The sequence below is a fragment of the Trichosurus vulpecula genome, chromosome 8 (assembly GCF_011100635.1).
Source record: "Trichosurus vulpecula isolate mTriVul1 chromosome 8, mTriVul1.pri, whole genome shotgun sequence".
Classification (NCBI taxonomy): Eukaryota; Metazoa; Chordata; class Mammalia; order Diprotodontia; family Phalangeridae; genus Trichosurus; species Trichosurus vulpecula.
The window spans coordinates 70,220,777-70,247,237 of NC_050580.1; the positions used below are offsets into that span (position 1 = coordinate 70,220,777).

Below are 26,461 nucleotides of genomic sequence, written 5' to 3' on the forward strand. Positions count from 1 at the left end.
AGCACTGGCCCTGGAGTCAAGAGCACCTGAGTTCAAATCCTACCTCAGACGCTTACTAGCTGTATGACCCTGGGCAAGTCACTTAACCCCAACTGCCTCCAAAAAAGAAAGAAAAAGACAGTGTAGGATAGTAGAGGGCAGCCTTAGAGGCGATAAGACATGACTTCTAGTCCTGCCTCTAACACCTACTAGTGGTATGACCCTAAACAAGGTTTTTAACTTCTCAATGCCTTGGAAAACTCTTTAAGACAGGGGTTCTTAATTTTTTGTGTGCCTTAGGCAATCTGGTGAAACCTTTTCAGAATAATGTTTTTAAATAATTAAAAGAAATACTAAAATTTCATTTAAAAGTTAGTAAAAATAAAGATTGATCTGTTTCCTATCCAAGTCCACAGAACCCTTGGAATCTACCAAGGATCCATGGGCCCCAGGTTAAGAGTCCTTGCTCTAAGATAGTAAGATACAGACCTCTTGCTGGTCTGCTTTGGAAGGAACTTCCTCATTGGAAGTTCCCTTTATGAATCAAATCACAAGTCAGTAAACCCCACTTTAAAAAAAAATAGAATTCCTCTAGACAAGAACAACAAGTGTTTGGAGAGAGATACAAGCCTTGAAGATGCTTGTCTTCACTGAGATTGAGTTCCTAGAAAATGATAAGGTGGATGGTTATCTGCGTACCTCACTCTTCCCTAGCCTAGTCTAAGTCAACATGGGTCAACATTGCTTTGATGAACAATGTGGTCTTTGTACCCTCCCCTGACAACTCTTCCTGTCCTTCCTCACCCTACACTAAAGTGCCTCTGAAATGGGGGTAGGCTCACCCCACCCTGGGGACTTTGAACTTTAGCACTGACCACTGAGAAAACCCACCAAGCACTGAACCGCACAAGCCCTGGTTAGATACCACATTTTCTCCTGGTCTGGGAGGGAACTTGAGGACTAAGGTGGGGTGGCAGATGATGGTTCAGGTGAAACCAAAGAGGAAGTGTGATCAGACCCATATGATGTCAGAGGTTTTTCATAAGAAAACCCATCCCCAGGGCTCTGCCCTTTCAAAAGTGTCTCCCAATAGTCTGCTGGTAGAGAGAATATGGAGGCTGGGCAGAAAATGTCTGTTACCTGTTCCTAAACCCCAGCGTAGGTGGTAAGGCTTTCAAGCCCTACAAGAGCCTTGGCCTTTACAGTCTGGATCAAGGACCTGGTCCACTCTGATATGCTGGGGTACCATCTTTTCTCCCTTGGACCCCAGGACCCAGGCTGCCTGCCTTCTATTTCCACAGGCTGGGACACCATTATCAGCCAACCAGCATGCCCTCTTAGTCTTAGAATATTCAGCCCCTTGAGGCATCCTAAGGGTTTCATTGCAAATAATGACTGGTAGATAGGTTTCAGGGCAACCAAGCAGGTGGGAGAAAGAAAGGGCCATCACAGCATCCAAACGGTCTCAAGAAAAGCCTGGTAGGAGATTCAGAGGGAATCCCCAGATGAGCTGACTCCTAACCTCATCTAGACCACAGGAGCTTCAGGTTCTAACCCTATGTGCTCCTGAGCCTTGGAAGAGCCAATGTTGTCCATCCCACCTCACCATCTTACTTTGCCCTTTCTCTCCTCAATGGCCTTCTTCCTTTACAAATGAAGGTCACTCACGGGACTTTCTCCCTTCACCCCCTCCACAATTCACCTTGTCTGGAAACTGGCCTGTGCTAGGGAGGTGACAAAGGGGGTTGTGGCACTTAATGAAAGGTAGGGGTCATCCCAGGGTCTGGGCAGCTTTAAAGATGTTATAAGGGTGGATTCAAAGCCCTCAGTACACTAACAGAGGAAGTTACTTCCATCCCAGGCAAAGAGAAGGATGGATGGAAGCTCAGAGTCAAGGAAGGAAAAGTCTCAGGGATTTAATTCAGCAGACACATGCTATGCACTATAGTAGGCCCTGAGAAGGATGTAAAGCTTAGGTAAGATGGTGTTTCTGCTCTCCTACAGCTTGCTGGGCTAGTGTAAGATAGGATCAGTGTTAGGTATGGGTAACTTGGTCTCAGTGATGTAAATGGAGGTCCAGTGTTAAGGATAAGGTTCAGTTGAGGAACATAGAGCCTCAAGAACACTTTAGTATCAGTCATGGGGACAGGAGCTTAGTGGAAGGGGCTTAATAAGGAGAATGAGATCTCTATGTTAGTGATAGCAACTCAGGAAGGAAGAGAGTAGGGCTAAGAGTCAGAGATGGGAGTTCAGTGAGGGACGTGGCAGGTCAGAGATTGGGAGAAGCGCTCAGTGTTGGAAAAAGGGTTGTCATTCAAGCCCTGCTTCAAAGGCTGCATGGGAAGAGACTGGGCTATAGGCTAGGTGGGGACCTTCATTGGCCCCAGGGTCCCTGAAGGAGTAAAGAGAAGTGGGGAATTCAGACTTGGTAGCCAGGGCTAGGATTCATGAGAAGGGCTAGGTAGGTAGGACTCAGCCCTAGGGTCACCACATGGGGCTTGCCTTCAGAAGACAGGAAGCTCTTCGTGGGGATGCTGGGGAAGCAGCAGAGCGAGGAGGATGTCCGGCGGCTGTTTGAGCCTTTTGGCCAGATTGAGGAGTGTACCATCCTCCGGGGCCCTGATGGAACTAGCAAAGGTGTGGGCCCATTACTCTGTGCTGATCCCAACCTTGACCCTATGACCTCATCCTAACCCTGAAACCCCATCCTAATCCCATGGTCCCATGATCCCAACCTAACCCCATCCTGAATCTCATGACCTCTACCTGACTGTACCACTACACAGCCCCTCAGCCCCAAACAGACCCAATAGACTGGGTCTGGATCCTGTGATCTAAGCTGACCCTATAATCCCAACCCTGACCCAATAACACCCCAGTTTTCATTCTGAAAAACCATGTGATGAGGCTCTAACCCCAGAACATTATCTGTGTCCCACAATTTGACCTAACCTGAACTTTATCTTGCTCCAGGCTGTGCTTTTGTGAAATTCGGGAGCCACGCAGAGGCCCAGGCTGCCATCAACAGCCTGCATAGCAGCCAGACTATGCCGGTGAGGAGGAGCCCTAGGGGACCAAGGGAGGAAAGGGATTGCCCAGAGAGCTCACCCCACATGTTGGTGACAAAGAGCCTGGGTTTATACTCTATTCACCTCTACCATGATCTTGCTTGGTGAAGCTCCATCCCAAATTATGTATCCCCTCTTACTTCCCTCTGCCTCTGTTTCTCTCCTGCAAGAATAAACATAGTTACAAACTGGGGAAGTAGTGGAATGGTAGGAGGAGAGGTAGGGGTTCCAAGTACAGCCAGGGATTATACAACCCCTCCTTCTATCCCCCCTGCTTCAGGGAGCCTCCTCCAGCCTTGTCGTGAAGTTTGCTGACACAGACAAGGAGCGGACACTAAGGAGGATGCACCAGATGGCTGGGCAGCTGGGCATCTTTCACCCGATGACTGTACAGTTTGGAGCCTGTGGAGTGTACACACAAGCGGTAGGGGATGCCTCCTCTTTGGGATCCCTCATCTCCCCCTTCCCCCACATGCATCAATGGTAGCATTTTCCCTGAGTGGTGCCTTTGATTGCTCTAACTCCAACAGGAATCGGGCACAAAACCCTAGAAAGAGCATTGGCCACCCATTTATTTGGGAATTCATGGGATACATTGGACCTCCTTCATCTTTCATCCCATTCTCCCTTAATCAATGTGACCCATCTTTCTCCTTTCCACCTTTTCTTCTCCCCATCCTGCCTCTTCTCTGCCCTCTCTCCTCCCTACAATTCCTTCTTTCCATCTTTAAGATAATGCAGCAGCAGGCAGCTCTGATGGCAGCTCAAGGAACGTGCCTCAACCCCATGGCAGCCATTGCCGCCGCCCAGATGCAGCAGATGGCTGCCTTCAATGTCAGTGGCCTCGTCGCCACACCTGTGACACCCTCATCAGGTACTGGCCACTTCTCCCCTACTGCTCCCCCTCTTCCTCTGGAGCAGAAGGATGACAGGGGGCAGGGGGATGGGTGGAAAAGGAATGGTGATTCTAAGTCAGCATTTCCCCCCACCCCTGCCCTTCTCTCTCCAGAATTAGCCAGACCCCTCTTAAAAGACTAGGTTGTGAGGCTAGGTGTCAAGGGTCTCAAGTCATGACTGCTTCCTTCGCTCCCATCCTCTCATCCTGGGCAAAGGTCCCACAGGGAACCTCCTCCCTGATCGGCCCCACTACCAAAGGGGAAGTGTAGCCAGCCCTGCTCTTTTCCCCTGAGGCTTTGGTCTTGACCTATACTTAGAGGGGAAAGGGTGCTGCTAGTGCTAGTCACTGCCCACTCAATCCAGATTGAAAGGCCTGACGTTGGCTTCCCTATGGCCCCTAGGTACGAGCACACCACCAGGCATCAGCACCGGCACTGTCCCCAGCATTGCTGCTCCCATTGGGGTGAATGGATTCAGTCCCCTCACCCCCCAGACCAATGGGCAGCCAACCTCGGACACCCTCTACACCAACGGTCTCCACCCCTACCCAGGTGGGCACCCTCCCCCCCTTGCCCTCCCCACCAACCACCCTCAGGCATGGAAACACCAGGCCCCAAAAGACCTAAATCCCATGATGAGGGAGGAGCTTCCTCTGTCCTTATGAGAGGGAGTTCTCCCATCCACTGCCATCTGCTATCCTGAGGAAATCCTGTTTCCTCCTTCACACTCATTGTTTCTCTCTGTTTCCTTCTGTGTGTGTCTTTCTCTCCCTCTCTCTGTCACCCTGTGTTTCTATCTTCTCTGCCACCTCTTTCTGTCTCTGTTTCTGTCTCTCACCAGCTCAGAGCCCCAGTGTGGCAGAGCCCCTCCAGCAGGCCTACGCAGGAATGCAGCACTATGCAGGTCTTGCATCAGACTTCTCATGGTCTTTTCTCTTGTTCCCTCTTTCCCACCTACTTCCTCTAGGCTGGGTGGGGGAGGAGGAGAAGGGTAGTAGAGGGGATTGGCCATTGTAGAACTTCGAGGTCTCTCTGGTCTGATAGGGGAGATAGCGTAAGCTCCCAGTTGAAGGAAGGATATACAGCTTCCCTCCTTGGGGAGTCCCCAGTCTTATTGTAGACATATTGTCCTCACCCTTTGGAAGTGCTCATGAGAGAGACAATTCTACATATAGGAATAGGATGTATAGCTAGAAACACAGAAATGACCCACACGTGCCAAGAGAAGCCCTGAGCAAAGAGTGGAATGAGGCTTGATTAGGATGTCACTGGGGAAAGAGCTCCCCACCCCCAACCTCCTTTTCTCTGTTTCCAGCAGCATACCCAGCCGCCTATGCCCCTGTGAACACAGCCTTCCCCCCACAGCCCCCGATCCTGCCTCAGCAGCAGAGAGAAGGTAAGAAAGGTTGGTGCCAGGGCTGGGGAAAACATCCCAAACAAATAGTAGAGTGGGGCTCCATTCTTCCTCCTCCCGCTTATCAGGGACAGGGGAGCTGAAGTGTCGAGGGCCCTTAAGGGAGGTCCTCTCACTAATCTGCCTTTTCCCTCTGTAACTAGGCCCTGAAGGCTGTAACCTCTTCATCTATCACCTGCCCCAAGAGTTCGGAGATGCCGAGCTCATGCAAATGTTCCTGCCTTTCGGCACTGTCATCTCTGCCAAAGTCTTTGTAGACCGTGCCACGAACCAGAGCAAATGCTTTGGTGAGTTTCTTATCGGAAGCCCCCAGTTCCCTGGCCTTCATCCTTTGATCCTCTGAGCCTGTGACCCCAGTGATCCCCAGCTCTGAACCTGTGAGCCCTGACACCTGCACTTTGAGCCTATAGCATCAAATCCCCTCAACCCTATGACACCTGACACCTCATCTGAACCAAAGCCCAAATCCTATGACCATGACACCCCAGTCCCAAGACAGTGTTTGACCCCTCGTCCTGAGGCTGTAACCCTTCAAAGAGATTTTTTAAAATCTGAGGAATCTGAGGAAATTTCTGACAATTTGAGCTGCCCCAAAATGAGGTAGGCTGCCTCCAAACATGATAGTCTTCAAGTAGAAATTGGACAGTCAGGAATGTTTTGGGGAGTAATTCTATTCAGGAATGGCTAAGATAAGATGAATTCTGGGGCAGTTAGGTGGTGCAGTGAGTAGAGCACCAGCTCAGGTGTCAGGAGGACCTGAGTTCAAATGTGGCCTCAGACACTTGACACACTTACTAGCTGTGTGACCTTGGGCAAGTCACTTAACCCAATTGCCCTGCCTTCCCCTCTCCAAAAAAAAAAGAAATGTTTACAAAAGATAAAATGAATTCTGAGCTACTGGCCAACTTTGAGATTCTATAACACTATGTCAGGATTAAAAGTTCAGATTAATTAGGTGAAGGTGAAGGTGAAGATGAAGCTTCTTGCTCTTCAATTCACCTAAAAGGGGTCTAGATCCAGGACTGACACACTCACTTATCTTAAGCAAGTAATAAAGGGTCTTGAACCCTTGAAGTTAAGAGAGTAGTAGTAAAGGATTTAAAAATATCTGTGATTGGAATAGTCTATCTATATTCTATAGACCATGGTTCAGGAGCCTAGAGCTCAGGTGAAGCAAGGTACTAACATCTGTGTTCCAAGAGGGAGCCTGATACCAAGGTGAGGATGATATATACTCTCCAATTCTTCTTATGTACTCTCCAATTCTGAATGTGGGTAGCCCTGGATCACAATGGCCCGCAAGTAACTCTGAAGCCCATTTGGAAAGTGGAAGCTCCATGGGTACAATTGTACTCTGATAACATCTAAGGAAGGGTTAGAAGAACTGAGACTACCATGGTCTTCCTACAGAAGGAGAAGGAAGAATGGGAGGAAAGATAAGGAGGGAGAAGAAAGTCCAGGGAGGGACTGGAAATATCAGGGAAGGATAGAAAATTAAGGAAAAATAGACTCCAGACACCAAACCTTCCTCCCTGGGAGTCATTGCTGGGATGAAGCTTTCTTTGGTATAAGATTCACTTCCACCCAGTCAATGAAGCAGTCCAGGGAAAGATATTACTGAATCAAGACCTCAGGACCTTCAGGACAGGGTAAACCAGGCTCTACATGAACACACACACACAGACACACACACACACACACACACACACACACACACACACACACACACACACACACTTCCCCTCCTCCCACTCAAGAACTACACTTTCATGAAACTTGAGCATTAGGTACCCATCCTGAAGTATGATTAGGGATAGGAAGGATAAGACAAGTGGATAATTGATTAAGAAACATCTATGAGATTTAAAAAGTAAATGCTAAAAATTGTTTTTGCATATAATTGGAAAAAATAAAATTTAAAAAAAGTAACATCCAAGAGGTTGTAAAGCTGAGGACTCTAGAAGAAAGGGAAATTATGAACAATGAAGTTTTGTGGGAGGGCAAAGAAAACCTATGATAGGCTTAGGAGAGTTATGGGACAATGGCAGGGGGCTGTTTGTGGGGTGAAGCTGGGGACAAGAGCATTAGAGGTATGAAAAAGACTAATATGCCTCCCCTCCTCTCAGGGTTCGTTAGCTTCGACAATCCAGCCAGTGCGCAGACGGCCATCCAGGCCATGAATGGCTTTCAGATTGGCATGAAGCGGCTCAAGGTTCAGCTGAAGCGGCCAAAGGATGCCAACCGGCCCTACTGACCCAGCCCTGACTGACTACAGACAGGTGAGATGGGCAGAGTGAAGGCCAGGGGATGATTCCTAAACACTTGGTATCTAAAGCCACCCTCACTGCAGGTCAGACAGTGCCCTGGCTTGGGCTGCCTTCTCAGCTGGCTCACCCCCTCCTCCTCTGGACTAGTGTCCCCAAGTCTGAAATGTTGCTCTGAGTATGTCAGTTTAAGCCAATAGGAACTGAGCAGGGATCTTATTGGTTCCTGACAAAACCAGGAGGAGGGAGGAATAGTCTCCCCACAGGGATGAGACCCTTCCCCTAAAGGCCTTTGTCCCTTTGAGGTCTTGAAGTACCAAACTATCTCCCAGCACCCCAAACAAAGCCTCCATGGCCTACCTTGAACTAAAGTTACTGCCACCCTAGGTCAGCAGAGCTCCTAGTCCTCCTCAGAGGTCAATGTTGGTTCCAGCCACACTAGCAATACATTTTGACACAGCCCAGTGTTTGGGTAGGGCCTAGGGTCTCATAGGAAAGGGAACCCTATAGTGGAGGCTCTGGTCAGTTGAGGCCCAGGCAGGGAATGATAAGAAACAATAGGGTCAACGCAGAGAGGATCTCTGCACTTCTCAGTAAGGCCCAGGCCATCTCTCTTGATAGAAGTGAGTTCTGGAATTTGTGTTAAATTGATATAAATGTTCTAATAATATCCCTCAATCCATTCTCTCCTGCCTCTCCTGTACTGGGAGGTTTAGTGAGTTGGGTCCAGAGATGGAAGGGCCAATTTTGAGGGCTGCAGTGGGTGGGAGTTATTGGTTTAAAAAAAAAAATAGGTTGGACATCCTAAATCTGAGAAAAAGCTATCAAACCAACTCCTCTTCTCTTTATGTTTTGTTTTTTCAACCCAATCACCACCCACCAGACCAGATGGCCCCACAGTGGCTTTCTAGCTGTTATGGGAGACCCCAAAATACCCTATCCCTCCCCAAATAACCTGAAACTGTAAGTCACTTAAGCATGGTGTCATCTGTCCACTGATGACGTCATGTGGCCAGTTGTGAGGTCGTTGCATGATGTGCCTTTGAGTCCTCAATCTTGTGCTTTCAGCTCTCTACTTCTTCCCCACCTCTTAGTGGTCTTTCTTTTGGGGGGATTGTGGAGTGCCATACTTAGTGCCCATGGTGGAGAGTTATTGGAGTGCTGGTCAGTCTGTCTTGATTAGTTGTGACTTTGAATTTTGCTTCCTCTTTTTTTTTCCTCCCCCTCTTCCTCCTCTTCACTTCCAAACTTCCTTCTTTTCTTCCCCTCTCCTCTTCCTCCATTTCTTCTTCCTCTTCCTCTTCCTCATATCTTCTCTTATATTTTCTCCTCTTGTCCTTCCTCCTCATCTCTTCTTTCCCTTCCTCCTCCTCTCTCACTTCTTATCACTCTTATCACTCTTCCTCTTTCCCAATCTATCCCTCTTCCTCGTGTTGTAATGTGACCATGTATGCCTGCATTTGATGTCCTGTGTGATAAGGATGGTTTATAATATATTGTGGTCCTTGGGGTGTTCTGCTGTTGATTCCACTTGGAGCTCTTTCAATGGGATTAAGCTAAAGTTTGGTTTTCCCTAAGGGAGCCTGGGACAGTACCTATGTCTCAGGTGTAGTCATTCTCTAAGCACCAGAGGTAGGACCAGAGTGGCCCAAGGCCCTGGGTCTACCCCAGCCCAGCTTTCCCACCACCTTTCTGCACATTTATTTCTCATGTCTAAAGTTCCTAAGCACTGAAGGAAAATCAGAGATATATTAAGCTTCTTCATAGCCTCAAAGCCCTGACTCATGGAGAGGAGTGGGAGTTCAGTGAGCTTTCTAAGAGGCAGAAGTAAAGCACTTTAACTGAGAAAATATGAAGAGAGGATCGACTTCAACCCATTAGAACCATAGCCTTCAAAGGGCCTCTTGAGACATCTCTCTCCCAGGAAGCACCCCACAATAGGGCTTCTCTGCCCTAACAGTCTTTACTTAGAGAGCCACTGTTTGCTGCCTTATCCATCCAAGAAAAGGAGAAGACAGCAATTTCTATTCAAACTATCCTCCCATCAAAGCAAAGTTCACTGAGTCAAATAAACAAGCTCTCCTTTAACCTGGGAAGCCCAGCCTCAATGAGGTCTTTGCTGGGATCAGACCATCCCCAAATGAATCCTTGATGGAATCCAGGTTCTCACCCGGGTCTTGTGGCAGCATCATCTGTAGCTCACAGGAAGGTGGGTGTGACTTTACCGGTGGGTGTCATCAAGGTAGGGGCACTATGGGGGGAGTACTGAGTTAACCCAAATGTCTTCTTTACCTGGTCCTCAATAACATCCTGCTTTGACTTTAACCTGCTTTGGTTTTCTTCCCTTAGAAATGGTTTCCACTTGAACCTCTGATTTGAGATGCCCCTCAGTTACTGTGCCTCAAACTGTATTCCTCTCACCTGAGTGGAACCTTGCTACCTTGAACACCGGCCTTGACCTTACACTTCTTCTATAAGTATTACCCTGCTCTATGCTGTTCACCTGTTAGCTGTAAAGTGTTCCCTTCTCTCCCAATGAGCAAACCACCATGATGCTCCCTGAGTCTCTGTCATTTGCCCCAAGCCCTCTGGCATTTGCCTTTCATTCTTGGCTGGATTGGGAGCTAGCATTGACCCAAGCTCAAGCCACCATTTAGTAGGTTTGGTCATACTTTCCCTAACACCTACCTCAGCCTGGCATGGGCCAGGGACATTCTTGGCTTTCTCCATTATTCAAGTCTTAGTTATTCCAAGCAATGAAGCATCCAGACTTTGCAGCAAAATCTGTTCACAAACCCAAAATTCCAACAGCTGTTCCAAGGAGAATCTCAGGCTCTGGAGTATGCCACACCCCTGGAAACAATCACCTACTTTTGAGAGGAAGCCAAAAGTTTCTGAGAACAGGTAGAAACTTCGTCACCTTCACTTAACAGAATGTTTCTACTAGGAAAGTTCTATGTCCAACTTGTAGAGTTCCTCAGCTTTCTCGCTAAAACAAGGGTGCTAATGGACTTATCCTTAAGCATTCCATTTAAAGTAGGGAAAGGTGGCCTTCCTAAAATTTCAGTTGTTGGCTTCTACCGACCTCTGAGAACTACTCTACATCTCCCCTGAAAATAGCTTCCTTCTGGATTTTATCCAAAAGCTCTTTTCAGACTTTTCATGGACTACAACAAGGGGGAACTACCAATCATCAGATCCCAGTGGGAGAATACTCCAGCATCTTCAGGGTACTTAAGCTGAGGACTTACTGTACTTTGAAATGAGTGACCCTCACTAACCACTCTTTGGTGGGACTTGTTGATGCCATTTGAGACAAAATGGTCCCTAGAGAAGTAGCTTTATACCCTACTGGTGGGCATCCACCAATATACCTGAATCAAGACTCAGTTCTGCTTCCAGCTCAACCTGCTGCATTGGCTCAAGAGGCCCATTAAATCCCCCGATGGCTCAGTCACCATTCATGCTAACAAACCTATGCAACATAGGGGACGGCAGTCACAATTCATCCCAACCAAATTAATCTGATTAAAAAGTGAGAAGCTGTTCCTGTACCATGGACTGCTTAGACATTGCTCAGCCAGTCAACCCACCGACAAGTACCAAAAGTTGTGAAAAATGCCTAAGTCTCATCTAGAGAGAGTAGACCTTCTGATGGACCCACATTCCCTTGGTCCTACCATGCAGTCTCTCCATCAGCCCACTTGTGCCCTACCCTTGATGCTAGAGCTCCGGCTCTTACAGAATCAAGCACCTCTGAGACTTTCTGTGGCTCACATTGCCACCCCTCCTCACTCCCTTTGATAGACATCCCTGAAACATCAGCAGCATATCTTCCTTCAACCCAACCCAGTTTTCAGAAAGAAAAATGATAGATTATTATTCTAGTCCTGACCAATTAAACACAAAACTAAATACTTACTAAGTAGGAAACAATACAAAAGTCTTTACCTAGTCTCTTGTTATATGTGGTTTTCCCTATTCTCTTGTTATATTGGAGATGAAGTGACTGGAGCAACCCAATTCCAACCACTGTTTGGAGTTCCAACCAAGTTTAACTCACCTACTGTAAAGGACATAGTTCAAGACAGGACCAAGTTGTCACAGTCATTAGCCCTCAATATGAAATTCCTCTCCTAGTACAAAGATTTTCCAGGCATCTTTAATATAGTTAAGGTAGACATATTATACTCTTACCAATCATTTGACCATGCCATTAGTGGGATCCCAGGTGCCCCCATTCCAGTGTTCTAGCTATACCCCATGACAGGACAAAAGACCTAGATTCTGCAAAGAGTCCTAGATACATACATAATTGTTTATCTGGTCCTTAGCCTCTCCTCAGGCCCTCCTATTATCCATGCAGAAGAAGAGCAGGGAATTTATGTTTTTGTCACAATGGTTCAAAATTATTCTCCCCCACCTCTGATTCCCCACCTCTTTGATCAAATAACCCACATTTGCCCTGTTCACCAAGTCGGACTTTCAGGGGACCTACAAACCTGGTAAGATCAATGGGGCAATGAATGAAAAAGAGCCTTCCAGATAATGTCAATGTGCAATGTACTGTCTGTGAAACCATTTGGATTGTTGAATATGCCTGCCCCTCCAACCCCACCCTGGTGGTTTTTAAACAATCTATAAATTTTGTTTTTTCACAACTTGATGGAATATACAATTGTAGTTTACTTGGCAGTTTTCTGACTTACCCCGTAACACAAACAGCATGTCTAGTTAACTGATGCACAATTCCCTTGAGCACTTGTGCCAGGACTGATTATTTGCTAAGCAAGAGGGAATGCCCATACAAAAAACAAAAAAAACAAAGCAGAGCTAGGATTCCTGAAGCCTCTCATAGGCAGTCTGTGGTCAAAGATGGACCTGTGGCAGGGGGATGCTGTTATGCAGTGGGGGAGGGACTCTTGCTGCTATGAAAGATCTATATCTATTCTGACACTTCATAAAGTATTGCTTCCTGGGGCAGGTAGGTGGCGCAGTGAGTAGAGCACTGGCCCTGGAGTCAGGAGGACCTGAGTTCAAATCCAGCCTGAGACACTTGACACACTTACTAGCTGTGTGACCTTGGGCAAGTCACTTAACCCCAATTGCCCTGCCTTCCCCCCTCCAAAAAAAAAAAGAAAGAAAATAAAGTATTGTTTCCAATTCACACGAGGGCACATACTTGGTGATATAGCACCTTTGGTGGACCTATTAAGGTATCCAAAGGCATTCTCTTGGGTATCTGAGGTCGCAGTTGCCAGCTCAAGCATAAATTAAATCTTGTCCTCATATACATAGAACCACATTGGCCTTTCATTGTGGAGCTTAACATTTTCAAAGTCATGATAAGATCTATCCTCTAGGAGACCAATGGGTCCCAGATCCATCAGCCAATCACCCTTCAAGCTAGTATTACCCTAACACCTGAAGTAGGAATCGCTTTCCAAAAGACCTTTGTACTTCCATTCCCAGTTGTACCCCTCCTCCCAGCCAGAGTAACTAACTCATTCAAAGGTGATCTGCCTGTGTAACAAAAGCTTGAATATTTATTCAATGGGTTGTCTATAACCATGCAGGTGGAACTCAGAACTTCTAGGGGTCACAGGTTCAAAGTAATGTCAGCTGCTACATGAGATCATTGTGTTAGTTGCTCCTACGAGGAGATTATCAGGGTTACCATGGCCATTCCCATCACCCCTGTGGCTCTGTGAACAGCAATATCTTAGACTCTGTGACTAATTTTCCATTGTCTCAAGAACAAGATGCCCTATGATTGGTCATTGACAAGCTGAAATAGTTGGACTGCTTCCTATCTTGGCTCAGTCTACTCTCAACCTCTAAGGCCACTCTCCTGTTACTCTAAAAGGTGTATCTACGCATTGCCTCACCTCACATCTCATAGCTTTCAGTTTAATTTAATAGTCAACTCACCACTGCATGCTACTCTCACTCCCAAGAACATGAAAAATAACAAATCATACCTCAAAGCACCAAAAGATGTACTACATTCACTAATCATCAAGACAGCAGGTTGGAACTAGTGTTTACAATAGAATTTCACCACAAGAGTTCACTCTGTCCATCAACCCACAAAACATCATTCCATGCAAATGATGGTTTTTAATTCTGCCCTCCCCCTTTTTCTACCCCTACAAATTGTACTTCCCTACTTCCTGCAGACCTTATAGTTGATGAGTGCTTGAGAGATTTGGAAACCACCAAGACTGATCTTCAAAACACCCTGCTATAATCAGAGGTCAAAGCTGTGTGCTGTGAGGTCTTCTGTAAGTAAGGGGCTAGGTCTCATTAATGACTCAGAACCCCTCCAGGACACTGCCTGATTCTGGGCCTTTCTTGATGACACAGTGACTACCATGGCCTAACAGGTAAAGCTTCCATCCTCCTTCTAGATCCAGCTTATTTTTCATATATCACAGAAAAACAGAATCTCAGAGTTGATGAAGACCACAGAACTCAACAGGTAATGAACTCTTTTGAACAAAATAATTCATGAAATATCTAACATCTACTAAAGAGGGAGAGATTGTAAGCTGCCTCAGTGGTAAGAGTATCCACATTTATGAAATCTTTTGAACTAGAAATGTAGAATCTCAGAGTTGGAAGGAGCCTCAGAAGTCATTCATCCTAACCCCTATCTGAGCAGGAATCCCTTCTACAAAATCCACAATGACTTATAATGATAGGGAACTAACTTGCTCTTCAGGGCATCCATGCTACTTCTAGAAAGATCTAAGTATAAAGTTTTTCCTCATAGAAAGCCCAAATTGACTTCTCTTCAACTTCCACCTATTAGCCCTAGTTCTGCTTTCTGGGGCCAAGCAAAACAAATTTAATCCTGGCTCCACATGACAATCTTTCATTTACCTGAAGACAGTTAACATGTTCCCTCTAAGTCTTTTCTTCTCCAGGATAAAGAACTCCCGTTCCTTCAACCAACCCTTGTATGGTAAGTTTTCAAAGCTCGTCACCATCCTGGTTTCCTTCTTCTGTACTCACCCCTACCTTGTCAAAGTCCTTCCCAAAATGTAGCACCCACAACAACACAATACTACAGCCATGATAGGATGAGGACAGAGTATAGAGGAACAGTCATCTTCTCCATTCTAGGCACTACATTTCTAAATGCAGTTTAAGATCATATTAGCTTTCTTGGTTTCCATGTAACACTGTTGAGTCACATTGAATTTCTAGTCCACTAAAAGCCCCACTTTTTCACATGATTCATCACTCCAACATCTCTCCCCCATCCTATTCTTGTACAACTAGCTCTTGGAGCCAGTCATGGAGGCCTTTACCTTTATCCTTATTAGATATTAAATTTAATAAGCATAGTATTAATGTCTTCATTCAGGTCACTGAAAAAATATGTAATTGAATAGGGCCTAGGAAAGAGCCAGATGCCTCTGTCCAAGATGATATGTATCCATTTATCAAAACTCTTTGGTTCTAGTTATTTGACAAGTCCCAAATCCACATAAACTATACATAATACCATCCATCCCCATCCCAAATCTCTGCATCTTGTCTTCAATTTTATCATGAGAGACTTTGTCAAATACCTTGTTAAAGTCTAGGTATAGGCTGTTTACATAATTCCCTTGATCTACCTTGTCTATCCGTCAGAAAAGGAAATGAGATTACTCTGGCATGATTTATCCTTGATAAGCCCATTTCGATCTCCTTCACAAACCATCTTTTATTCAAGGACAAAAATTTTGGCAGGAAATAAAAGCACACCCACTGGCCTGTAATTTGAAGAATTCATCTTCTCCTTTTTGAAAACTGGGACAACATTCATCCATCTCCAAGCATAGGGTCTCTCTCCTGTTCTCTATAGCTCCTCAAAAGACACTAACCACAGCTCAGCAATCACACCTCAGGCTCAGAGTTGTAGTTCAACCAGACCTAGTGGCTTGAACTCATTGAGGACAGCCTGTTATTCTTTTACTATTTCCTCACAGGCTCAGGTGCCCTGTTAACCATTTTTTGTTATATACTTCCAAGTCTGAAGATCATCTTCCTTATTTGGAAAAAAAATAGGCATTGAATAGTTTGCCTTCTAACATCCATGATCGTCACCTCATCTACCCCCAAACTACAGTTCTAGTCCTTCTTTTAGTTAGCAGGATATAATTGTAATGGAAAATTCGATCAATATATCTGCTAGAGCTTATTCTCTTCCAAAAGCAGAGCAGCTAATAAATTCATGATTTTCATAGATAAAAATTTGATTTTTCAAAAGTTTAGAGGAAGTAAGAGAACAACTATTCTGAATCTGACCCTTGCAATTTATTGCCAAAGTGGAAACAGAAATCCCATGAGAAATCGACCACGCCATCTTAAAATTTATAACAGATAATGAGGGGAAAACCAGGCACACATGGATACCTTAGATATGGGGAGTGGGGATTTCATAGAGCACAGAAAAAACATAGGCTGAACTATTCATTTAAGTTTCTATAGGAAAAGTTGGCTCAGGAAGAGCCCGCTGCTCTCAAGATCAAAATTCAGACCATACAAAAACAAATGATTCCAGATGAGGAAGATAAAGGGGACCTGCCTAAAGAGACTAAGGTGGTTGCTCAGGGAATTCATCAACCAACCTAGTTTTTTTTTTAAGTTTTACATTGAAGATGAAAGCAAGGGAGTCTGAATACAAAGAAGTAGCAAGGCCTTATAAGAATTAACATCTGGGATACTAAAGCCCAAAAAAAGAAGAAACAATTGAAAAATAAAGAGAGCTTTTTTCCCCTTAAGCTGTCTTACAGGCAAAGGATTACAGAAAGGACAGGACTCTGCTGCCCAGAGTAGATGAGATAGTGATAAAAGTAGGGGAAGGAAGAATTGACAAAACTTGGCAACTAACTAAATGAGGACATAAAGAAAAAGGAGGGAAATTAAAGATGGCAAATTTTGAGCCTGGGAAACTGGGAATGTGGTGAGACCATGAAGAGAACTAGGGAAGTCAGTCAGAAAGAACTGTTTCAAGGAGAAAATAATGAGGTTCATTTTGGATGTAGTGACTTTATAATCAAGGTATTATCAAAACATCCATGTAGAGAAGTCCAATAGGCAGCTGAAATTGGTGTTTGAAGCTCAGAAAACAGTTAAATATAAAGCTTTGAGTCATGAATTTGTTCAGTCATTTTTCAGTCATGTCTGATTCCTCGTGACCCCATTTGGGGTTTTGCAAAGATACTAGAGTGATTTGCCATTTCCTTCTCAAGCTCATTTTACAGATAACCGAGGCCAATACGGTTAATTGATTTACCCTAGGTCACACAGCTAGTAAGTATCTGAGGTCAAATTTGAACTCAGGAAGAGGAATCTTTCTGACTCTAGGCCTGGCACTCTATCCACTGCACCACCTAGCTGCCAAATCATGAAGACAGAGATGATATTTGAAATCATAATAGTGAGTGAAATTACTATGGGGAAGCACATAAAGTGAGAGAAAAGAGCCAAGGACAGAATTTGGGGAAACATTTCTGTTTAGAGAATATTAGGAAAAGTAACAGTTAAGGAGACAGAGAAAGAACAGTTAGAGAGGAAGATCAATCAGGATAGTACAGCATTAGAAAAACCAAGAATGAAAAAAGGATTAAGAACAAAACAGTCAACCGTGTCACAAGCTGGAGTTGGGTTGGAGAACACAAACAAAAGAACATTGGATTGGATTGTCATTGGTCACCTTTGAAAGTATTTTAAATGGAGATTTGGCAGCAGAAGTCAGATTATGAGGAACTGAGGACTGAGTGAATGGTAAAGAAATAGAAGCAGTAAGTATAGACTACTTTTTGTATACAGTTAAACAAAAAAATGGGAGAAATTGAACAGTAGCTCTACGGGGTAGTAAAATCACAAGTGAGGGTTTTTTGGGCAGCAGGTGAGAAGACAGAATATATCTACAGATAGAGAAGAGTGGGAGAAATTGATGATGCTCAACAATATGATGAATGGAGTGAGATCTCCAAGCAGATGGGAAGACAATGAGATTAAGGGTCCCGATGGAGGAGATGGTCTTGGCAGGAAGGAGGCTCATATCTTCCTCTTAAGATAGGAAGGAAGAAAAGTTTTGTGGTTTAGAAAGTGAGGGAGGGAATGTCAGGTGGTCTCAATCTTCTTAGCAATCTAGGTAAGGTATCTGCTGAGATTGCAAGAGGAGAGGAAGGGTCTGGGGCTTTCAGGAAGAGATTTGAAACAGTGACTAAGGGGAATGTGATAGCGAGTCAGCGAGACATTAATAAAGTGACTTTATGCGAATTCAGGAATCAGACTCCTGATGTGGGTGGGAATCTATGCCTGTAGTGACAAAGACTCACTCCAGAATGCCCGGTTACCACCGTGTGCTAGTAGTTGGGGGGCTGTTCATTGCCAGCCCAACTTTGGATCTGCTACATGTTGCCACATAAATACAAAATCTGTTTGATTTTTCTAAGGATTTTTACTGCTAGTACTAGTCATGGTATAAATGGGGGAACAGATGGGGGAAATCCAAAGATACACGTTAACGAGTCAGTAAACAAGTTGTTGTTGTTGTTGTTGTTTTAAGGGCCAGATTCTGTGCTAAGCACAGGGGATACAATAGAAAGGCAAAAACAGTCTTCTTCCTTGAAAAGCTCACATTCTAATAAGGGACAAAACATACAAACACGTGTGTGCAAGACATATACAGTATAAATGGAAGCTCCTCTTAGAAGGAAGGGAGTAACAGGAGGTAGAATTGAGAAGATTTGAGCTAAGTCTTAAAGGAGGCAAGGGAAGCCAGAAGTCACAATGAAGACAGAGGGATTTCCAGGCTAATGAAGAGACAAAGAGTCAGAAGATGAAAATTCTCCCTTTCCCGAAACAAAAAACCATGACATTTTAAAAACAAAACTTTCAGCTCAACTTCTAAAGGTTCATTGTGAAAGCTCAAATAGGTAGAGGTTCTTGGGTCTTAAATGGATTGTAGCATTCACACACTGTCCTCCAATGCTGCCTCTTGATTCTCTGCCCTCCCTTTCTCTCTCTTGCAGGAACTCCCAAATCTCTAATCTAGAAAAGAATTATAGTCACACCTCAGCATACACACTCATGCCTCCCCACCCCCATCTCCCTGCCTTCTTCCTCCCACTTCTCCAGGATGTCAGCCTCAAACCTAGCTGAGGCAGTGAGCTTCCTTATTTTTGATGAAATGAAGATGCGGTTCCAGAAGTTGGGAAGGAAGAACTGGTGAGAACCTGGAGATCTGGGCCAAGATATTAGCCAGGCCTGAGAGTTAGGATTTGCTTCCCTACACCCACCCCAGCTTTTTAATTCTTCCCTACAGGGTTTTCTCGCATGCCCTTGCCCCCTCCTCCCTACTAACCTTCCCTCTGACCTTTGCTCTGTTGTAGGCTGGAAGCCCTGAACTGTATGAAGAGTGTTCCCCTTTTCCCACGTACAGTATCCAAACTTGTAACTCTCTTTCTTTGCAACATATCACGCTGGAGGAAAAGGAGGAAGCTCCTGTCCTGGCTGCACTCAAGAGAGAGAGAGAGGAGAGCGATTGAGAAAAAGAGAGTCGCCCTGGTTATGTGGTGGGGTCTTTTTTTTTTTACTCTGAATTGATTTTTGCTTTCTTTCTTACAAACAAAATGACCAACAACAAAAACCTGAAGACCGGGAGGCAAAAGGACTGGACATGTGGAACCAAGCAAGCCTTCAGGGAGGCCAGTGACCCAAGAGGCCTTGGGTTTCTTTGAGCCAACCAGAGCTGTTGGGAAGAGACAGCTTGGAGCACTTTGCTGCCCAGTAGTGCTGGAGGAGGTTTTGCCAGGACCGGTGAAGCAGGTATCCTCCTGCCCACTCTTGCAAGAGGAAAAGGATCTAAACCAAAGCCAGTGAGGGGCTAAGGCCAATGTCTTGTGTTTTGTTTTTTGATTGTTTGCGTTGGGTTTTTTTTTTTTAAGCGAGTCTCTCCACATCTGGAGTGGAAAGAACCAAGGCTGACAAGATGTTGAACTTCTAGAAAGAGATAAGTATTAAGCTCTAGCCCTCATGAACGTGGGGAAAGGGAAGGAAAGGAAAGCGGGAGAGAGGGGCCTGCTGGCCCCCTGGCTTATCTGCCATCTCCTTATTGGGGAGGCAGGACTTACTTCTTTCAGTCATATCATTCCTTAGAGTTTAGGGACCAAAGGACTATTGCTTTTTAAGAAAAAAATATATCTATATAAATAAATTAATTTTCAAAAACAAAACAAAAAGAGAAACAAAACAAGGTCAAGTACAGAATCTCAGAAAAGCTGCATTGAAACAACCACAGAAAAGGACGGCCCTGGGGAGAAAAGGGTGGAAGCTCCCTTACCCCCAGAGGCATAAGGGTAGCAGGAGATCTGAAGGGGCCTGGGTAGGGGGAGGCTGAGGGAAACTTTCTGCTGAGTATTTCATTCCCTGATTACTCCCTCCTCTTCCCCTCCCCTCACTTTTTACATGAAATAAAGGAGATTGGACTTGTGTGCAACTGATAGAAGAGCCATGGTAACAGTGACTCTCCCACAAACGCAGTGGCAACCCCTTACCCTAATGACCCTCTAAAGCCCAGTAAAGGTACCCTTTCTGTCCCCAGAGCCCTGATTCCTCTGGACCTAGCTTCATGCTCCATGTGAACACAGGCCAATCTTACTCCTGTGTCTGGGATCCCAAACTGAGCTACCCTTTGTTTCTTCCACTTGGCACTTATAGACAGACTGGCACTGTGGCCTTTGCCCTCTAGGTAAAGGGAGCTGGTACAGGCATGAACACCAGACTTGTGTTGTATGCCAGGAATAATTCCTTCTTTTATTATCTGCTTTGAGCTTAAATATCTTTACTGCTAATTCAATGACTTTAACCTCACCCATAGACTACTACCCCCAGCCTAGCATATTGTGAGAAAGGAAGAACTGGCTGGAGGGAGGGAGGGGCAACACTTTGGCTCCAATTTAAGTCAACAAACATTTACTGAATATCTGCTATGTGCAGAGCCCTGTCCTGGGCACTGAGGGAGAGACAAAGATAAATAAGACCCGGCCCAGACTGTCAGAGTTAATAATCTTGTGGAGTTTCTAATCTAATAGAGCCTTAAGAGAAGAGCAGTTGGGAAAGCTCCCTAATCCCTAGGCAGGTGAGTCTTTTCTGAAGGTTTCCTCTCCCTCTAACTCCTCCCTCCCCCACCATCCCAAGCACTTCAGATCGAGCCCATCTACTGCAAAGCCCAGAAATGTGACTATTTAAAAAAATGAAAAGAGGAATTTCCTGGGTTGTTAGTCAGTACAGAATCTAGCTGGTCAAAGATGGATATTTGTCCAGCCCTGGGTGAGTCCAGTTGGCCTAGGTGGCAACCTCAGTCCCTCAGTCATCTGCCGCTTTTGGCTCACTGACCATTGGTGAGTAAAAGTGCAGAGGATTGGGGGAAGGGGAGGAATGTGGAAGGATCTCCCTTAATCATTCCCTTACCATATGGAAGCTTCTTATATCAAACAAAACTTGCTCCTTCTCTGATTCCAGATCACCTACTATGTCCTCTCGTTAGCTAGGGTAGAGAAATGAGAATGAGGTAGCAAGGAAGATTGGACCAGGAATACCTGGCAAGTAGATCTCAAGCTTTACTCAGCTTAAAAAATACTTTTTTCTTCTGCCCTTGCTTGGATCAAAAACTTAAAGCTAAATAACCTTCAAGATCATAGCACCCACCCTCCTTTTCAGGTGGGAAAGCTGAAGCTCAGCAGGGTAAAGCCCATGGTCACACAAGTAACAAGCCAGGATTCAAAGCCAGGTTCTTAGATTCCAATCTAGCATCCTTCACACTGGGCCATATGTTCTCTCTTAGGACCAAAAAAAAAAAAAGCCACAGTCTTAAGCTGGACCATGAAGCACCTTGTCCCACCCCTTCTGAGAAACACACCCCTGCCTCTTGAGTCTATCACTTCCCTCCCTTGGCCTTACCTTACTCCCCTCAGCTCTCCTCTCTGGGCCTCAGTTTGCCAATCCATGATATAGACTCAGAATGTGTGAGAATGGATGCACCTCTGGCAAAATCCATGTATCTTGACAGATAAGAACAGGTAGTTTTCATTGGTTTTTTTCAAAATGGGAGTGCCACATTACACAGGACCCATTAAGGAAATAGATGTTTTGCCAAAATACTTTTTCATTCCTCTAAAAAAGGCACCTCTCCTATGCAACAGTGTCTCATGGGTGCTTCTCTATGGTGCTTTTCTTCAGTGAGTTGCAGTATACAGCTTATCCACAGCAGGTGCCATCTGTTTGCTTATATATGGCAGTACACTGTATGCTTCCATGCAGCAGGCACAGTATATGGCTTGTATAGAGCCTGCGCCATCTGTCCATTTCTATAGAGCAGGTGTAGTCTGCAGCTTATGTCCAGTGAGTGCCATCTGTCTGCCTATATGCAGTGGTGCTGTCTGTCCACTTAAAGAAGGTGGACGCAGTATACAGCTTATATATGGCAGGTGCTACTATCTGCTAACGTAGGGAGGGTGCTTACATAGCAGTATATTTAGTCTCAGTGCAACCTCTCACCTAAGAGAATACCTCCTCTCTCCCAGGCCAGCCTGGGGTTCTCAGATGTTTTTTTGTTTCTGAATGTTGAGGTTTGCCATGCTCTAGCTAGTTCCCCACAAAATGGGAGCCCCACAAGAACTGGTCTGCCTAGCCTGATAGCTGAGGTGTTAGGATGGTCAATCCCCTTGATCCCCAACTGTTGACAGACATGCCAAGCACTGAGGAGCCTGATTAGATAATAGAGGGGCCTTTGGAGGGGAGTCATCCCCAGGCTTCCCTTCCCCAACCCTCCCAGGGTGTAAAAGCTAAGGCTTACTTTCCCTCACCTATAAAGCCTGGACTCTTCCTCAAAAATCTTCCCCCTTTTCCACCACAAATACATTTTCTCTGCAAAAAAAAAAAATTCAGCTATATCTACCCTAGTGTCCCCCTACACTCTCTGTCTCTCTGTCTCTGTCTCTCTCTGTCTCTCTCCCCCTTATAAACACACACACACACACACACACACCCCTCTGGTCTCTCCATAATGCTGGATCCTAGAGCCTTCCTTGAAGTGCATCTGTCTTTCCTTCACCCCAGTCCCTTCCTTCCCACTGTTGCCACTGTTACAGGAAATGAGGTTTCAGCCATAACTTCATTTGGCCAGGCTTAGCTTGGAATCCTGGGTCAGTCTCACTCTGTGCAAATGCCCCATGTCTAAATTGGGCCCTAAAATGGGAGAACACATCCCAGAGGAGAGAGCAGGGGAATCTCCCCTTCTTCAACCCAAGGATTATCTATGGAGGATGTGTGGAACCACAGAATCTCCAATCTCTTTCATAATGACCTTTTTAAAAAAGACTTTTCCCCTTTTCCCACCTGCACTGCTGTCATGATTCTCCTGGGGGCAGCAAGAAATCACTAAAAAATTAAAGCTGAAATAGAGTTAGGGAAAGTAAAGGACAATGCACTTGCTCATGCATATAGATAAAATTAGAATCATTGAATCCATGTGCCCTGCACCCCAAAGCCTCTTTTTCAGACCAACCATTTACAATTCCTTCAACCATTTCTGTTATAACTTAATTTTGAAATTCTTTATCAAATCAACCCACTCTGGACAAGCTCCAGTCTGTTAACATCTCTCTTAAAATACAACACCTATAACAAAACACAGTAGTCCAGATCTGGTCTGACCAGCACAGAGGACAGGGTTATCACTTCTCCTCTCAACATAAGACAATCTGAATGCAAATGCAACCTAAGTGCACCAGCTTTTTTGGCAGCCATAATTGACATATTGAATTTATAGTCCATGCAAAGCCCCTGTCATGTCCCACCTGGTCCATGAAAATGAGACCAGGTGGCCAGGGATGAGTCCGTGCATGATAAATGGAAGTGAGCTTCAGCCTTCTCTTTTGGCCTTATCTCTTGTTAAGAATGGGAAATTTGCCTGCTAAGCATTGGAGAGTCCCAGGCTGGGGCAAAAGTAGATGACATGGTCAGAGATACAACCTTGTCAGCCAGGTAAACAAAATGCATCATTCTTGGGCAGGAGTACAAAGGAGCATTTGATAGCCAGGTATTGATGCTGCAGATCAATCTTAAAAGCAGAACATTAGAAACATTTGTGTCAATAAAGTCTTATTAAGGACCCCCTTTTTTATTCCAGGCCCATGCTCTTCACTCTACTTAAGAAATCATAACTATTTGCATTCTGGTTAACCCATGCCACCCTCAAATCTTTTTTACATGACCTAATAGCCATGTCTCCCTCCACTTTACTAAAAGCAGAACCTAAGTGCAGGACCTTGTCTTTATGCCAACAAATGTAATCTTAATTTTGGCCCAACATTCTAGCCTGTTCAGATCTTTTTGGACACTGATTCTGTCATATATTGTATAGGGTTTTTTTTTAATCTGAAAACTTGATAAAAATGCCTTCCATGTATTCGGTCAGGTCATGGATAAAAATGTCAAACTAGACAGAACCCGGTGGCATGCTCCTTGAGATGTCTTTGTAGCTTGATACTGATCCATTAGCCAACAGTTTTGGTTATGGTTGTTCAACCAGCTGGAAATCTACCTAAAAGTGCAACTGTCCACAGCTATATCCCCAAAACTTTGTCAAATGCCTTGCTGAAATATAGATGCACTATATTGATGGTATTTCCCTGATTATACCAGTCTAATAACTGTTTAAAAAAAGGGAAATTGTTAGTTTGGTATGATTTGTTCTTAGTGAATCTATGCTGACTCCTAGTGATGACTGCTTGGTTCTCAAAGTGATGCCCCATTCTAGAACTTTGCCAGGGATTGGTGTCAATAGGGAGGGTGCAATTCACATACATACACATACATATGGCATACATATATAGAGGCACACAGACCATTAAGCCACCATATCCAGGTAGCTCCTGTGTGACTTTTGGCACCAGAAAGGCAGTCTACTTCCCTCCCACCAAAAAATCTCCCTCATCTTTGCTCCAGTAGTTGAAGGTTTTGCTCCTATTAAAATGTGAATCCCTGAGGAAAGCTGGGTGGATGGGAGAGGGTGGACTAGACTTTAAGTTATCTTTATCTTAAGTTAACTTTAAGTTATCAATCATTTACTCCTGAGTGTGAATGAATTTAACAGACCCTTTCCAGATGGGATGGTGGGTAACAAAAGGAGGACCCTAGTTTCTTATAGAGATAGGGAAGAAGGGGAGTCACCAGGAGATAAAGAGGAGAAAGGCATAAATTCCAATGACTTCACAATTTTATCCAGGGTCAGCCCTGACATATAAGCATACACAATGATAGACATACAAAGACAAAAACACATAAAGGTGCACACATAAAGCCTTGAGGAAAACTGAGACCCATCTGTCCAGGGATCTGTAAAGGCATGTGGTACCTTCCATTACTGCTGATCAATAGGATACACAGACCAACCACCCCTACCCTTATCTCCCAGCTCAGCCTAATCAGAGTCTATCAGAGGAATCCAGCTTGGGGACAAAGAGGGTAGGACATTCCAACCTGTCAGTACCTACTCCTTTCCCTGAGAATTCCTATTCCTAGCCCCAGAAAGAAAGAGAGAGGTGCCCCAGGGCGCCAAAGTCTCTGGCTCCTGACCACAAGAATGGCAGCTGAACCCCCAACTTCAAGGGGCTTTTGCAAACACCAACAAGCTTTTCCCTGGGTTTGCTGGACAGCCTAGGGGAGGAAGGTTGGGGAAGGGGAGGAAGGAACCAGGGTTATCTTGTGTTGTTACCCAAACCTGAAAGGAGTTGGATTTACCCTCTCTTTTACAGGAAAAATAAAATCTACAACTCCAATTTCTTTGGAAGCTAAGGGATCAAAAAGGAGTTTAGATCTGTACCAATGGTGGGAGAGGGGGGAAAGGTTTCTCCTGTCCTCACTGCTCCTTTATCATTGAGAGGAAGGAAATGAAGAAGAAGAGCTGCTTGTCCAACAACTAGGGAGTAAGCAGGATAGCACTCAAAACTGAGATTCCATCTTTTATCTTTTATGCTGGGTCTGAGTTCATTTTGGAAATAAAATCTCAAAACTCATATTCACAGCCTCTTCTATCTCCTTGGTCTCTACACAAATAAAATCTTGGTGTGAGTCCCAGTGAGGATGATGGAGGGCAGGGATCAGAGACTCCACTTGGTGAAAAACTTTGGGTAATCAGCAACAGCAGAGTTGCAGATAGCAGAAAGAAGAAACTGTCTCCATCCATGAGAGGGTGAGTGTAGAGCACACTAAGCACTGTTTCTCCAACACTTTATGGTTTTAATGGCCATACACAAATCATGGAATCCCATAGCCCATGTGACCTGACCACCCACTCAATACAGGCATCATTTCTATACCATCTGATCACTACTTAAACACATTTCACCTCTCTAGATCTCAATGCCTTCATGTATAAAATGACAGGGTTGGACGTGATGGAAATAAAGTCCTCTCCAGCTCTAAACCTCCAGTGAAGGTAAATTATCACCCAAGGCTCATACATTATTGGATAGCTCTAGAAATTTAAGAGGTTCTTCATGATGGGGTATATATGCCCCTCCCTGTAACTTTCACCTACTGGTCCTGGTTCTGTCCTCTGAAGTAGAGCAAGTCTATACCTTCCATATAATAGTCCTTCAAATATTTGAAGATTTTTATCATGTTCCCTCCTAAGTCTTCTCTTCTCCAGAAACATCCCTAGCTCTCCACCCACTCTTTACATGGTATGGTTTCAGACCCCTCACCATTCAGATCACCCTACTTTGGATACACAGTTTTGTCAATTTCTCTTAAAAAGCAGCAGGCTCA

At 44.9% G+C, this 26,461-nt stretch overlaps 1 protein-coding gene across 1 annotated transcript in view; it reads left to right on the plus strand.

Annotated features, from left to right (window-relative positions):
• The window catches only part of CELF6 (CUGBP Elav-like family member 6), a 98,680-nt gene extending 79,551 nt beyond the window's left edge, over positions 1 to 19,129 (plus strand). The window contains exons 4-13 of the mRNA XM_036735639.1: positions 2,488 to 2,616; positions 2,953 to 3,032; positions 3,328 to 3,471; positions 3,780 to 3,921; positions 4,346 to 4,495; positions 4,785 to 4,847; positions 5,259 to 5,339; positions 5,501 to 5,644; positions 7,484 to 7,636; positions 19,021 to 19,129. Of these exons, the coding sequence (XP_036591534.1) occupies positions 2,488 to 2,616; positions 2,953 to 3,032; positions 3,328 to 3,471; positions 3,780 to 3,921; positions 4,346 to 4,495; positions 4,785 to 4,847; positions 5,259 to 5,339; positions 5,501 to 5,644; positions 7,484 to 7,611 (1,061 nt within the window). The 3' untranslated portion in view covers positions 7,612 to 7,636; positions 19,021 to 19,129. The remainder of the gene's footprint in view (positions 1 to 2,487; positions 2,617 to 2,952; positions 3,033 to 3,327; positions 3,472 to 3,779; positions 3,922 to 4,345; positions 4,496 to 4,784; positions 4,848 to 5,258; positions 5,340 to 5,500; positions 5,645 to 7,483; positions 7,637 to 19,020) is intronic.
• Positions 19,130 to 26,461: the final 7,332 nt, after the last annotated feature.